The sequence below is a fragment of the Tursiops truncatus genome, chromosome 2 (genome assembly GCF_011762595.2).
Source record: "Tursiops truncatus isolate mTurTru1 chromosome 2, mTurTru1.mat.Y, whole genome shotgun sequence".
Lineage (NCBI taxonomy): Eukaryota > Metazoa > Chordata > Mammalia > Artiodactyla > Delphinidae > Tursiops > Tursiops truncatus.
This window is the reverse complement of record NC_047035.1, coordinates 165,731,300-165,747,807: the sequence shown is the minus strand read 5'-3', so window position 1 is coordinate 165,747,807 and position 16,508 is coordinate 165,731,300. Positions and strand designations below refer to the sequence as shown.

Here is a 16,508-nt window from a genome sequence, read left to right as displayed (position 1 = left end):
AAGTTGAATACCTAACTATAGGAGTTCCAGAAAGAGAAAATGCATAGCAGAACGTAGTTTTAAGCCATCATAAAAGAAAATTACTGAGTGGAAAAGTCTAAAAGGGCCAACTAAGTGATGAGGTTGATGAATAAAAAGAATCACATCTAAGCACATCATCATGAACATTCAGAACCCCACGGAAAAAGAAAAGATCTTAAGAGTTTCCGTGAGGAGAAAAGATTACCTACAAAGGTATAATGAATCAGGTTAATAACAACTTTTTCACCAGCAACAATGAATGCTAAAAACAATGTAACAATGTCTTTAAAATTCTGAGGGCAAAATGACTTTGAACCTATAATCCTATATACAGACAAACAATCAATCATGCATGAAGACAAAGACATTTTCAGACACGGGGAGACTTAGAAATTTTACCTTCCACAGATTCTTTCTGAAAAAGTACTTGAAATTGCGTTTTAGGGGTGGGGAAAAAAGAAGAATTTTTGAAATAAGAGGACCAGCACCCAACACACAGCTGGATCCAAAATTTCAATAATTTGAAAATTGTTCCATGATAGGTATTCTGCAGAAGACCTAAAGCAATTTGTACAAATTATGGGACTCCAAGAAGCATGTCTTCAACAAAAATGTAAATTTTCTTTAACAAACGATTGATTAAGAAGTTGGATGATCTTAGAAATAAGAAAACATAGGGTTTCTTTTTATTTCTTTAACGTGAAGAGAAAAGCAATTGGCAGCTGCATGGAGGGAAAATAGGTGAAAAGTCTCCATGCAGACATGCACAAACTAAAGGTAACATGGTTTTGTGCAACTGATCTAAAAAAAAGGGAGGGAAAATCCATTGGTCCTTGAAATTTGGAACATTCTAAAAATGGCATAGATTCAGATATTCAGATTTTAATTTTTAGAAGCAACTAATGGACAAAACACAGAAGTGGGTTTTGGGTTTTTTTTTTTTTACTGCAGTGACAGACTGAAAATGTTACCATCTTGAATTACCTAAAAGTATTGGAATAGGAGTAGGAGCATAAAGAAAGAAAAGAATAGAAGATACTATTTTAAATTGATGGATATAAAAGTCAAGGTAACCAATAGAAAAATTTTAAATATAATTAATAAAACAATGGAGAGAGTAGAGAAAGGAAAAGTGAAATATAAAGAAGCTAAGTTCCACATTTGTCGTATCAGAGAAGCTGATCATCGTATCATCGTATCATCATCAGTGTATCATGGTGATGATTTTAATCCCCAAAATTCATAATCCCAATTTTCCATTGATAATTCTCTTCATTAGAGATGTACTTCTGCCTATACTTCCTTTCCTATGGTACAAAGTCTGCTTCCTCCAAATTCATGTCCAAATGTTTGTGGTGTCCCTTCTGGCTTTTCCAGTCTCACTTCTGTATCTTGTGCCTCTCACTGGCAGTTTCCGAGGCAGCCCCTAACCTGACATCTTAGTCCTCACCATAAAAGACAACAGAGTGAGGCGGGAAATGCCAAACGACAAGACCTGCCCGCCACAAGCTTGAGAGAGGTAGGGGACCCGCTGCATGTCATCTCAGGCATGCTGGTGAGGGAGAAAGTGTTTTGCCCCTGAGTTTGCCTGCTGTGCCTCTGCCTTTAGTCTCCTGCTGTTTGTGTTTGGAAAGGGTTTCACCGTACAGGTTTAAGCCAGGGAACAAGAAAAGCACCCAGCTGATTTTTGCAAGAAATTCTAGATTTTCAATCTCTACCTCCCTTACCACTCAACTCTTTCAGTGTATTCATTCACAGCCAAGAATGGAGCAGCTGTAAATAGCTTCTTTGACTGAAATCTCATCAGAGAAGCTGGAAAGCCCAAGCTCTCAGAGCTAAGGGAGGCACTGGGCAGGAAGGCCAAGACAGAAAGGAGGAAAGAAAAATGGAAAGCAAAGAAAACGAAAATACATCCACAATCTACATAGTACTACAGGGCTAGAAATTTGTAAAACCCTTAACATGTTTCTGTATTTTAACCACTTACTGAGCACCTTCTACATCCCTTACTCTCATTTTCTATGTCAACCCCCCCCACTACATTCCAGCAACATTGACTTTCTTTGTGCTTTTAGAGCATTTGAAGCTCATTCCTATCTCAAGGCCTTTGTTCTCGCTGTTCCCTATCTCAAGCATGATTCCTAAGCTTAAGCTTGTTTCATGGCTGTCTCCTCATCCTTCATTTCTTAACTCAGAGTCACATCTTCAGAGAGGTTTTCCTTAATCACCCTATTTACTGCAACACGCCTTACCTCTCAGCCGTTCTTTACCACATTATATTTATTTTCTTATAGCATTTGTTTGTATCAAGAATTATATTTATCTTGCTTGTTTGTCATCTATGTCCCCCCACCCACCAAAATAATCCACAGGTACAGGGATTTTTATCTGTCATTTTCACTATTATATCCTCAGTACCCATACTCCTAGCCAGGCGCATGTTATATACGTTATTATTTTATTTTTATTTTATTTATTTATTTTTTTTGCGGTACGCGGGCCTCTCACTGCCGTGGCCTCTCCCGTTGCGGAGCACAGGCTCCGGACATGCAGGCTCAGCGGCCATGGCTCACGGGCCTAGCCGCTCCGCGGCATGTGGGATCCTCCCGGACCGGGGCACGAACCCGTGGCCCCTGCATCAGCAGGCGGACTCTCAACCACTGTGCCACCAGGGAAGCCCACGTTATTTTTTTAAATAACACATTCCATACATTATGCTAAGCTCTTTACATAGGTAAGATTGTTTACTCTTTACAGTGTAATCTGTACTCTTTGCAGATAAAGAAATTGAGTCACAGAAGGAAATAACTTGCCCAGTATCACACAGTAAGTGAAAGTGGAAGCTCATAGATTCAAATCTAGGTTTTTAATCCTAAAACCCTTCTTCTTAGACACTATTCCATACTTCCTGAAATATGCAAGGCACTTTCAAGAGGCAGTGAATATGGGAAATCATGAAATGTGGTCCTTGCATTTGAAGGACCTGTAGAACTGGTTGGGGAAATAGGATGTTTACATAAAGAGACAAATTATAACAACAAGAGGCAGCTGCTCTCATGATAGTCTCTGTGATCCCTCTGCCTTCATAACCTACTAGTCATTCTGCCCTTGCCAGTAGGGTCATGGCCGGCAGCCAAAGTTTTTGCACGACTACAGCTGAAGCTGCCAAGTATTTACAACTCTTAATTCTTACTCTTAAAATCGTTTAAAAGGAATTTTATGTGTTTCAAGCTTATCAGATACTGTTTAATTTTTCCCACGTTTGTGTTTAAGGACCAGCTCCTTGTGAATTATGGAGACTTTGGTTTTTGTTTTGTTTTGTTTTGTTGAAATTTACTTTATTTTTATTTATTTTTGGCTGCGTTGGGTCTTCCTTGCTGCACGCGGGCTTTCTCTAGTTGCGGCGAGCGGGTCTACTCTTAGTTGTGGTGCGCGGGCTTCTCATTGCAGTGGCTTCTCTTGTTGTGGAGCACGGGCTCTAGGCGCGCTGGCTTCAGTAGCTGTGGCACACGAGCTCAGTAGCTGTGGCACACGAGCTCAGTAGTTGTGGCACACAGGCTTAGTTGCTCCATGGCATGTGGGATCTTCCAGGACCAAGGATCGAACCTGTGTCCCCTGCATTGGCAGGTGGATTCTTAACCACTGCGCCACCAGGGAAGCCCCAAGACTTTGTTTTTGATACAGACTTCTGAAGCTGTCCCCACATGTCTTCTTCACAGGGTCTGAAAGGGCCTAGGAATGTACTATCAGGCTTTTCAGGTGATCCTGATACCCAGCCAAGTTTGGAATCAGTGAATAATGACCGTAAATTAATGTTTACTTGATGACTCAGGGTCTTTTTATCTGTGCCTGTTATTAAACTACAAGTTCACTGCAGCCATAGCCAGTGCAAGTGATGGTCACCACTTCCCTGGGTCTCAATTTCCTCATGTGTAAAAGTAAAAATAAGTTGGATTACATGATCTCTAAAATCCTTTTTACTTCTAAAATTCTAATTCTTCAAAAAGGAGCTTTCCCAGGATGTTTACTAGAACATTGTTTCTTTCAAGAATGCCCCAGTTGTTATTTGCTTCTTTCTCAAAAAAGTGGAAAGACAAATAGATTTCTAAATAACTTTCAGAGGGCTGTAATACGAGGGCCTTCCCACAAATCTAATTATTAAGTTAGTACCTGAAACAGCTTTCTCAAGTGTGCCTTATCCAGATAAATAGTAATCTTCATCTTTCTCTTCATGAGCTTTGGTCTCATCTCTTAACATTCACAACATCATCTCTCATTTCTCTGTAATCAACACAATATACAGCAGCACGCTCCTCGTTTCTTGCCCCTGAAGCTCACATGTACTACATGTTTATGGATGGCACATGAGGAAGCAGGCATGCATCAGTTTGTGCTATGGTAATTTGTAAAGCCTAAACATTCTTTTCCATCATGTAGCCATTGTTATTTTTTAAGGTTTCTTCTGACAGGATTCTAAACATAGTAATGTTAAAAACTGTCTTTAAACATGTTAAAGCCTTAAATAATGTCTATATAATATGTCATTTTAATTATTTCTTCTAGGAAATTTCATTTATAATATGTTCAAATTATGAACAGCTTCTAGTTGAATCAATAAAGGTAAAGTGGCAAACAGAGCATTTTAGGGAATTCCCTGGTGGTCCAGCTGTTAGGATCCGAGCTTCCACTGCAGGGGGCCTGGGTTGGATCCCTGGTCGGGGAACTAAGATCCTGCAAGCCATGCAGCGCAGCCAAAAAAAAAAAAAAAAAATCATTAAAAAAACCAGAGCATTTTAAGAATATATATTGTAAGGTATTAATATTCCTTTAATGGATAAGCTCTGCATCAGCCTGTTTATAGCTTTGACTTCCTGAGATAAAGTTCTGAAATGCAAGCACAGTCAACCTATCTTTATAATGATTAAATCTTCAGGAACTTGATTCCTCACTACTTGCTAGAAAAGAATAATTCAGTTTCATCAGAACTATGAAAGTGCTCAGTGGTAAACAGAGCTTCATGAAAAAGTAAAACACTATTCCACAGCATCATAGATTGCTAACTGTTTTTCATCATTTCATTCATCTCCATTTGTTCCCTGTCCACACTCCTCTCTACCCCCTACTTTCTCCCTTTCTCCTCTCTTTGTCCCCACAGAGGTTCACACACACACACACACACACACACACACACACACACATTTTCTTTTCCAAATGCATCCTTTAATGGGAAATCTTAAATATGAGACATTTAGCTATATAAGTAGCAAATCCATGCTTAGCAACAAGTTCTGGAAATAATTTGGCCAGATGTTCTTTTTGAGCCTTAATGACATCTAAATGTGAATTAATATTCCATCGATTCATCAAAATTTTCCAGTTCTCATTCATGTCAGATTCTACATATGCAGTGATCTTATGTTCCAGACAAACAAATAGAAATGTGATCTGACAAACTCACACACACACACACTCTCTCTCACACACACACACACATACACACACACACACACATAGATACATATAGAACTCTTGAAATAGGATAGCCACAGAATAGCATTTTTATATGTGTTCCCTCTACACCAGCTGCTTTCAACCAGAGACATTTTTACCTCTTAGGTGATACTTGGCAATGTTCGTAGGCATTTTTGATTGTCACACTGGGCAGGGAGGTTGCTACTGGCATCCTGTGGGTAGAGTCAGGGGTGCTGCTAAACATCTTACAGCGAAAAAGCCCCCACAGAAAAGTGTTATCTGGCCCCAAATGTCGATAGTTCTGAGGTTGAGACACCCTGCTCTACACAGTGGTCTAAGGCATCAAATAAGGGGACAGCCAAACTCTTCATTCCATTCCCAGCAACTGACTAGAAAAGAAAGAGAAAAAACGCATACGTCCACAATTCCATTTAAATCTCTTTAACCAAAACTAGTTACATGGCTACACCACAAAGCTTTTATTTCCACCCTGAAACCTCTAAGCACTTTAGAAAGGAAAGACAGATCTAGTCCCTCTATTTTTAGTTTATAAGTGGTCTTGTATTCTCACTGTCCTATCCATCTCCCCACAGTGTGAGTGAAACGCTTTGCCAGATGGTGTAGGAAAGATTTTGATAATCCTTACCTCACCTATTCTGAAAATAAGTTTCTGCAGCTTCTGGCCCGATGTTTTGTGTATTTCACATATATTAAAAAGACAGTGTAGTTACATGTTTTAGTATAGCTTGTCTTGTTTTAAAAATTATTATGAAGACAAATAGCAATCTGATATACAGCAGTAAGGTCTAGGTTTTTTGTTTCCATACAGGCATATTTTGCTGTATATTGATAGCTTATAGATGATAGTAGAACTTTATAGTTGGAGAGACCATGGAATTTAATTTCCCATTTTCTAATATCACAGTTCATCAAATATAAGATGCCATTAATTGTAAGATATGCTATTACATTCTGTACCACTAAAAGAAAGTGTATGCCAATTGGAAATGACATGCCCCCAATCATTAAGACACATCTCAGTTTGAGAGACATCAAAATGTGGAAAAGGTACATCTTAGAATTGATAAAATACATTATTTTGTACTACAATACCTTTTCCTCTTTCTGAGATAAAAGCCATGTGTCTTGTTATTCTATAAAAATCCTTCCACGATAACGTAATAAGGCATACACGTTGGAAAACACATAAGTGGTGAGAAAACCAGGTTAAGAAAGTAAACCAACATCTTATGTAATTCTAAGTTCCCTTTTAGGTTATAAGTGCACTGGGTACTTTGCTAACTGGACAGGATGTTTTTTTAATCCTGTTTTGTCTTATTCTAAATGGAAGAAAGTTACAAGAGGTATTATAATGAATAAAAATTAACTGGATTTCAATTAATTATAAGTATCAGTTAACTATAAAAGAGAAAGAGACTGCCTTCTTTAATAAAAAGGAAGGAAACTGTTTTTTGGAGAAAATGATCTTGGGGTCAGATCACATTTAAGCTAATCTCTGTTTTCTATAAATTCTACCTATAATGAAGGTAATAAAACTAGGTGACTCCTGTGATTGCTTTGAGGCACTATAATATCCTTTGGTGTAAAAGAGAAAGTCAGTCATGGTTCCTACACTAAGTTTGGTATTGTAGAAAATGGGGCTGGGGGGGTGGATACCTGAGAAAGACTTTTAGCCAAGAGCATTAATTTTTTCCTAAACTGAAGAAGTATTTTATAGAACAGCCTATCCACCTAAATCTTTTCATAGGTCAAGTTTTAGGAAGAAAGACTTGTTAGATGAGTAAATGCCCAGCCAAAGTAGAAATTACACCAGAAAAGGTTTCTTGCTAAAACTTGAAAAACGAATAATACTAAAAGACCAGCAAAACAAGCCAATGTACGTATGTGCCATAGCTGTGCTGGGCAAGAGCCTAATGATGCTGGTGTCTGCAAAGTCTCCGAAACATAGCCCCAAGACCGCTGAACTGCCTGTTTGCACATAGTGGCCATCAAGCTGCCAAAGTTATCAAAATTCCAATGTACTGTTTCAGTAATTCTGTTTAAATAACCCTGTGAACATCAATCCAGAACTGAATAGAGAAAACAAACAAGGCCCTAATGCTTCTGTACCAACCAAGTACAAATAACACCAACAGCATACTTCTTGGCATCCCAGTATATTACAATATAATCATAAAACACAGTGCATCTTGGAAAAAGGTAGCCTTAAAACCCTGAGCAGTGAACAACAAACTGCTGCTTTTATGAAGTTGAAAGTAAAATTTGACTTATCCAGCAATTGAGGCCATAAAATCAGTCTTGTGAGGCATGAGTTCTCTCCCCAGAGGGGAGGCCTAAACTCTTATCATTTATTTAGCAGTCTTGAAATCCCATTTCAGCTTCCGAATGCGTGTTCTAGAAGGTGGCAAGATAATGCTGTACCACTGCTACACCACACTAAATAGCCTCCTTTGAAGTATTACCACCAACTACAGAGTTAAGTCAGAGACAGGTTGTTTTTAAACAGTAAGTAGGAGCTTCAGGATGCCTAAACATTGATTACCTCGGGGGAAATTACACAAGTGTACTGAGGCCCTTGGTTTAGAAATCTGTGAAACAGCTTCTTGTTGACTTTAAGTAAATTTCAGGTGATCTTTCAAGATCTAGAAACTCAGATCATGCTTATTCTTATTTTGAAATGGAGTTCTCATTTCCCTTAGTATATATACTTAATTCAGTGTACACCGAGAGGGCTTTCTCTAAATATCCTATGAGTAAATGACCATGATAAAGTTAAACACTGAACATATATGAACATGATCTGCATTTAAGTGAGGATACATTAACTGGTTTCAGCATAGCCATCGAAACTTCACAAGTTAAAGTGACACATTTAATTATGTACATAATCATAGACTTTTAGATTATAAGGAACCCAACAGGTCACCTAGTCCAGCCCCCTTTAATTTACAGATGAGGAAACAGGATTAGAAAGGCAACTGCTACCCATGGGAACACCATAGTCAAGGATGTGGTCCAGGCTGGGGTCAATGTCTCCTGTCTCCAAGGCCAGTATTTCCCCCATGATCCACTGTAATTACAAGCCTTCGCAATAATAGGAATGAAACTAAGTCATTATATAAATTATAAATTACTATAAATCATGTGACTTTAATACAACTAAAAGTGTTCAGTATTTAGGAAGACAGACGCTGTGACACAAAATATTTACTGAACTTCCTGTGTGATGACAGTTCTTCATTTAGTCTTTACAAAATCCCAAAGATACACTTTACTATTCACAGCTTAAAGATGAAATAATTGAGACTCAAAAGCCTCAACAGCAGAAGTCCCTCTAAAAACTCTGTTCCATTACCCAGGTAGACAGCTCTGTCGTGTTCCTATAGGTAACCTCTTCACCACTACCAGTACCCACAAGAGAGACAGGATATGTTTGGCCTAGAGCAAGATGGTCTTTTCTCTAATACTATGTAAATTGGCATCTGCAGAGATCTATACCAGAATCTCTGATGGAGGTGTGTGGGCACATGTTTGTGAAGGAGAGGGAAGTAACCCCTCAGGAGTCAGTGACTCAGTGACACCAATGTTAATTATGTAAGTTTCTAAAAAGGCGTTTCCACACTATGGTGGAAAAATGCACATCTGACATTCATTTGGTGTCCTCTTCTTCTGCGCGTTCCTCCCCCATCAATATCATTTCCACAAGGTACTGCATTTATGTGTATCAGTCCTGTTTCCAAAGCCTCCTTGTTGCCCGTTGGATAGGTCGCTTAAGAACTCATAGAACAAAGAGTTATAAAGGTATATGGATATCGCCAAGTCTCTTTCCACGTTTTAATTGTGCAGAAACTGATTTTCAGACAGGTAATACAGCCAGTCAGAGACAAAACTGGGACTTAGGGCAAAGTTCTGACTCAAGTCTAATACTCTTCTCTCTATACAACATACTTGATTGTATGATTGGCCAAAAAAACAAGTGTCTGTCACTTATTTGGCCAAATATATTAATTATTTCAAGCCAATACCATGTTACATTTTTAATAACAAGGTGAAAACAAAATTGGTAATTAAGAGATAGCAGCATAGGGTAGTAGAAAGACAATACAAGCCTCATAGCTAGATAGATCTAAATTTAATTCACGCTCCCTAATTTACTAGCTGTGTTGCCCTGGGCAAGTTGCTCAACTTTCCTGAAGTTGTAACTACCTGAGAATACTAAGAACTACATGCAGTGGGATATTTATAAAACATCTGACACATAGTAGATGCTCAATATATATTGGTTCCCATTAATTCTAACCCACCACAAAAGAGCTGTGCCACTCTAGCAAATTCCTTTAGCCCTCTGGGTCTTAGTTTCCTCCACTGTACAATGAGAAGAGGAAAGAAACCAAATGAATTCCAAAATCCCTTACGGATCATCAAGTAAGAATTCCCAAAGGTTCCTTTACCTGAATTTAAATTCAACCAACACTTAGGTACCTTATATTCATCCTAGGCACTAAACAGTTCCAACCACCACCAGGAATATGTCTATGATTTCATTAGAATGGGCTCAAACTCCATAGTACTTTAAGTTCCACACAGAAAAATTAGTGTACAAGAGCAAAGGACTTAACTTTGAAGAAAACTCTGCAAGGACATCACAAACCTAATATGATAAATAAAAATAATTTAGAGTATACCTTAAATTGTTAGTCTCTCTTTTTTTTTTTTGCTGGGATAGAAGATGAGAACTTAAGTGTTTATACTATAGGTCTATAACAAGACTCAGGAGCCATTTAGGTAAAGCACTAATGCCATTTTGGGGGGAAAAAAAGAGCAATAAACTTCTCTTCACATGTGAGTCTTATACTAGGCCTTAAAATTTAAGAAACCTGTGTCATTCTGAAGCAGAGGAATAAAATTTATTCTGAGAGGTGTTTTACAGTGATAAGCATTAATATAAGAAGGTAGTTGACCATGTTTTCCACATTACTTTTGAATTTCATATTTCAGATTTGAATTCTCTAAAAATAAAATATAATTTAAATCTTGAACCTTGTAAGTAAGACCTGGGGAAATATTAGCTGAAATAGTAACTGAAGTTAAATGAAAATCTTACTACAAAGTTTATCTTCCTCTTCTCTTCCATGAGGAAATCATTAGCAAATTTTTTTATTACAGATAAGGCTTTTTGCAAATAACACTCTATAGATTCAAAATAGATTTAAAATCATGATTAGAGCCTAGTCATGGTTTCTCAGAAATTCATTTGGGGTTTACCTGTTACCATACCTGTACAATATTATTCACTTACGTTATAAAAGTTTAGAATACACATCTTAGGTGATAAAACATCAACAACATCAAAAACATTTGCCTTTTATGAGTATGAAGAGACAGAAAAGGCCCATTGAAATTTATATATATATATGACATAGTGTGTGATTCTTGGACAAGTCGCTTCACCTTTCTTATCTGTTTCTTTATGAAACAGGAAGAACCATCTGATCTAAGATTTCTTCCAGTTCCTATAATTAACATCTGTGCGAATCCTCAATACAGTACTTGAGGAGCATGGGACATGGGGCAAAAGTACTCACAGGAGAGCACTTATTCTGCTCTTCATGCGTGCTGCTAGGAGGAGCCAGATTCTGTAGAGAGCCACACACTAAATGGCCTGGCTTCGTGCCTTGGCTAAAGAACACCATCGATGACTAGGAAGGCACTTAAAGAGACTCAGCCAGAGGAAACAATCTATTTTCTGAACATAGTCCAAAAATTAGATAGGGTCGTGTGAGCCTACACGACATGACCCCTGGTGTCTCAGCCTTTTATCTTGGCCTGCGGAAGGCCTGAGTTCATGTAGGTGACCTATGCTTTCTAAGCCTTATGAGAAATACTTCCGAAAATGAATGGTTCTCATCCCCAGTCTCACATCTGACCCTTGAAAATACATATATTTTTATGCAGCAGCTGCAATACATGCAGCACTCCTAGGACACCTTCATGAGACAGAGTTTAGCATAGTGGTTAAAAGTGTGACTCGAGCTCAAATCCCGACTCTACTGCTTAACTGCTGCGTGATCTTAGGAAAGAAGCTTAATCTCTCTATGCTTCAGGTTCCTTTTCTGTAAAACGGGGAAACTAATAAAACCTAACCCAGGTTTGTTGTGAGGATTAATCAAGATAATACATGCAAAGCAGTTAGCACAGAGCCTAACATAAAGTATCAATATACATTAGTAAGCTGGATGAATGGATAGATCAATCGATCGATTGATCAACTGATCTTTCAGTCCTGGGCCCTGGGACTCCCTGAAAAGGCTTATGCGAAGGCCAAAAGCAATTTTCTAGCAGTGAATGGCATCTGCAGATCTTTTCTGAGCAAATAATATAGCAAAGACTCAAAGCTGGGCTCAGCTTTTACTAATAGGATCCTGCAGAAATCAGGAGGAAATAAGATTATCCTTAAAGTAGGAAAGAGTTACGCTGGTTTAAGACAAGATCCTTTAAAGAGATAGACACACCAAAAAAACATTTAATATGGTCATACAGAATTAGAGAAAGGAGGTTACTTTTCATTTATACCTTCTCAAGTGTTGCCAGCATTAAAAGCCACAGAATTTTATAACTCCCTAGAGACCATCTAGTTCAACTCCCTTACTTGATAGGTAAGTTGTTGAGGCCCAGAGAGATTAAGCAACTTTCTTGAGGTCATTCAGCAGTAAATAACAGTGCCAAGACAAATAAGCTTTCTGACTCCTCCCATTTGCCCACCCAGTACTCCCCCTGGTAACTTTCACCAGGTCATCATCCTGTCCTTGTTGTACCAAAAGGGCATTAAAACACACACGTTTCTCACTTTTGCCCAGTTTCCCAAAAAGTACAGAAGCAACCTCAACCCCCAAGACCTTCTTCCCATTGGGAACTGGGGAGGATACCAGTCAATCTGTGGCCTTCTCCCAGGCCTTCTTTGGAGTTTCTACTCTTTCCTTTCTGTTCCTCATGTTCACTCAACAGGGCTACTTCTAAAAGTCCCCCACCCCAAAAATCAGGCACGTCCCAGGGCACAAGTTACCACCTGCTAATCTGCAAATTCTCATCTTCCCACAAATGCTATACCTTGAGGCAGGAAATACAGAACTATTACTAAATTTTCTCTGAGCTCCCTGAGTGAATTCAGTGAGAACTGATCCCTCCCTCCCTAGGATAACTCAACCAGGTTCATTTATAAAATGTGTGTATGTGAAGGGCCAGAGAACCCTTAGGTGTGCCTAACACAGAAAACAGGAGAAAGAGGGGACCAAGGAATGGGAGATGGGTTGAGGGAAGGAGGGAGACAAGTAGAAGGAGCGCACCTGTCAAACTGCAAAGTATGGATCCTAGAGACAGCTGTGCTGCTGGGACTGACTCACTGCTGAAGGGACAGAACTGCCCAGGGGATTGCAGTGTTTTCATTAGGCGCTCTGGTAACTGACTAACAACAGACTGGCGCCTCAAACTACACACGTAGGAAGAAGTAGGTAGAGCCTATCCCGAAGTGGCGGAAATAACGAACTCTTTTCTTCCCACTCCCTTTCCTACTCTTGTGAGTTGGCTCGCCACTCTGTGCCTGGCTGGCATGCCCTGAGCTTGCCAGGGTGCAGTGCATCACCCCTGACCGAGAACTCCCCTCCCTGCTCTCCCGAGGGTTAGAGAAACATAGGGCATCTCTCAGCTCTACCAAGAGCTCCCGTCCCTTGCCCCTTGCAGGGGAACTGATTTGAGAGAAAAGCTTTTGCTGAGTGTCTGAAGCTGACAAATGCGGGGCACTTCTTGTCCCTAAGCACTTGCGCCTGCGTGGGGTGTCCCTCAGCCTGGGGCTCTGCTTTGAAGGTGGGAGGCCTAAATGTCACAGCCACAGTGTTCCTTCCCCACATGCGCACCTACCCATGAACCCGGAAAGAAGGCTTTGCTTTTATCTTTTTTCCCTCCCTACCTGAATTCCGGGACCAGGTTAGGCTGCAACCCGTAGAAAGCAGCGGAGAGAGTGACCAACCACCCGGGCTTGTAACTGCCGTTCTCGCACTCCAGATAAGGCGGAGACCACTTGACGTGGCTCTTGTCCCCGCTAAGACCGTCCCTGCGCCGCCAGCTGTGGCCCAGGCCCCGGGGCCCCTGATTGGAGCCGCGGCGGTGCAAGTGAGTCCTCCACTTGCGCCGGAGGCCGTGGAACCACTCGGTCTCCAGCGTGGCGTTGGCCAGGTGGTGTGCTGAGGAGGACAGGTCCTGGAGCAGGATGCGACTCTCCTCGCGCGTGGCCTGGAGGAAGACCTGCGGGGCTGGGGCGGACAGCGACTCGGTGCTGAAGGTGATGGCCGCCCGGGAGATGCTGGGCTCACCCTCCAGGAGGCTCCGCACCAGTGCCCGGTACCACTCCAGGTCGTCCTGCGAGTTCTGCTCCCGCGACTTATTGCTCTGCAGCATCATGTTGAGGAAGTTGGTGGCGTGTGTCAGCGTGTCCAGCGCCCCGTGCAAGGAGGGATGGGAGCTGGCTAGGGCAGGCGACTTCCCCGGCAGGCCCGCCAACTCGTAGCGGCTGGAGCAGTTGGCTCGCTTCAGCTGGTGGGAGTCCCCGGTGTAGAGGTAAGAGGCCACGTCCATGGGCACCTCCTCGGCGATTTTCTGCGCCAAGATGGTGCCGTCGGTGGAGCGGCTCCAGGGAGCCGAGGGGTCCGAGGCAGAGGCTCGAGCCGGCTGCTGGGCGTGCTGCTTCGCCCTCAGGGTCTTCTCTCGAGAGGAATCCGTCCGACTTGGAGGGTCGCGGCTGGCGCCGGCAGCTCCCAATCCCAGGTGAACGAGCAGGAGGCAGCAGAGTAAGGGGTTAGCCATGGCTCCCATCTGCCTCGCAGCAAGGAGAGGAGGTAACGGAGGGAGTCACTTTTTAAATTTTGGTCGTCAATCTATCAGCACTAAGACTTTTACTAGGAGTCTTCCCCCTTTTCAGCTGGCACCCAGTCCAAAAGGACTTTAAAATAGGGATGTTCTGAAATACGCGCGGCTGACTGAGCTACCGTCGCAGGAGATCAGATCACCTGTGGCAACGCCGGCTGCTCCTGCTCCACCATGGGTCTGCTCGGGATTGCGCACCTCGCAGCCTGGAGCCCAGCAGCTTACATCCCCTCTAGCCGCCGGCAGCTATAGTTGGCCTGCTTACGTCTTTCTGCTTAGCAGCTTCCACCGCCGCTCTCATTGAGGTGTGTTCAGGAGCTGCTGCTGCTGCTGCTGCCGCCGCCGCGGCCGCCAAAGACACTGCTCCATCGTCTCGCCCGTGGCAGGTCGTTCCCGCCTCCCGGCTCAGGCTCCTCCTCGTCCGCTTCGCCCCGAGGCGCGGAGCGCGCGCGCCCAGACCCGCACCGCGAGCGCAGCAGCTAGGGTTTCTTTTAAGGCGTTTGTCTTTCCGGAATCACGAGGGCTAGGCAGCTGGTTAATTGGAGTCTTTAAGTTTGGCCACAAACCACACTCCTGCCTCTCCCTGCTCTCGGGAGGAAAGCCGGTTTAAAGAGGCGGCTTGGCCGCAACCAAACCCTTGTAGGGCGGCTTCAAGTCGTCTTGCGCCCTGTTTGGCCGGCTCCTCTGTCAATCAGCCGACTGCCGTTTGTTGGGCTGGTGCGGGAGCTGTCCAGTGCTGAACCCGAGGCGCAGGAGGAGGCGGTGGCGCGGGATGCAGCTTCGCTGAGTCCTTTCACCCGCTCGCGTTCCCTGATGACTCGGGAACCTGAGGGGGTGAGAGGTGGGGTGGGCGGAGTGAAGGGAGAAGCAGACGTGTGGCGGCTCAGAGCGAAGGAAACTTGGACGTACCGAGGAGGAGGGTGTTGGCATTTGCATGCTTAGTTAAATCAGCCTTTCCTTTTGCCTGGTAAAGAGGGAGAAAGTAGTTTTCATTTGTGGCTTAAATCGGAGGGAAGGGACGTAGGATGGAGACGTGTCCTCCCGAGCATCTGCTTATTTTGGGCAAATTATCAAATCTTCTTCCTTGTTGTCGGTTAAAGAAATGATTAAACCCTACTTGCCGAGGTCTTAGCTATAAGGGAGTAATGGAGACATCTACCGGCTGAACTTTAAGGGAAAAATGCCGTATTAAAGGAACCTCTCTGTTTGAAAGGGATGAAGGGGAACCTGTGGAAGTGTAAGCAAGTGAATATGTGGAAGGGAGAGAATAAGTGCCGGGGCTGGACTCGGACTGTGAGAGAATGAGAATGAGCCTGTTGAGCGGGAAGGGAAGCCATTCTGACTGGGAGTTCCTAGAATTAATGGATGTAAGAACTAAGACATCTGGTTAACTATAGGTTGGGATGTCCCAGCAGAAGAAGGAAGAGCTGAATAAATATGCCAAGACCCCCCAGAATGATTGGAAAATCCCTTAACACAGTCTAATGGTTTTATTTGAAGCTTTAAGAGGGTCTTCTGACATTTTCATTCTGAAAATACTGATTAGTAATTTGGATAGGTATGGTTTTATGCACCTCCACCTTCCATATGCACCTCCACTTTCAAATTCCCCAAGAAAGACACAGGATAGAAAGTCTCAAATTCACTTCAATTCCCAACTTAAAAAAAAAAAAAGTTACCTGTGGCATTCTAAGGTAGCACTGCTTAGATTTGCTTTATCATTTCATTTTATTCTTCCTGTTGAGAAAATACCTAAGCACAAAAATTTAAGCTCCAAAGAGCAAAAGTTTGTCTGCATTGGTCACTGTAGGATCTTGAGCACCTAGAACACACAGATGCCTGGCACATAGTTGGTTCCCACTAAATATTTGCTAAACTAATGAATGAACCAGAAGATAATGATGATGAAGCTAATTATTTAGGAATCCATCTCATTACCTAAGAAGAGAAGTCTGCCTGATGTGTCAGTGGTGAGGGCTTTTGGAATAAGACATAGCAACCAGTTTTCCAAACTGCAGTGTATTGTCTCCAAGGGAGATTTTATAGCTTTGCAAAGAATGGTTATTAGATTTGTGTTT

At 42.1% G+C, this 16,508-nt stretch overlaps 1 protein-coding gene across 1 annotated transcript in view; it reads right to left on the bottom strand.

The window, feature by feature from the left end:
* The window catches only part of GPR158 (G protein-coupled receptor 158), a 329,361-nt gene extending 314,805 nt beyond the window's left edge, over positions 1-14,556 (bottom strand). Inside the window, exon 1 of the mRNA XM_019933175.3 lies at positions 13,478-14,556. Within this exon, the coding sequence (XP_019788734.2) occupies positions 13,478-14,379 (902 nt within the window). The 5' untranslated portion in view covers positions 14,380-14,556. The remainder of the gene's footprint in view (positions 1-13,477) is intronic.
* Between the last annotated feature and the right edge of the window lie 1,952 nt (positions 14,557-16,508).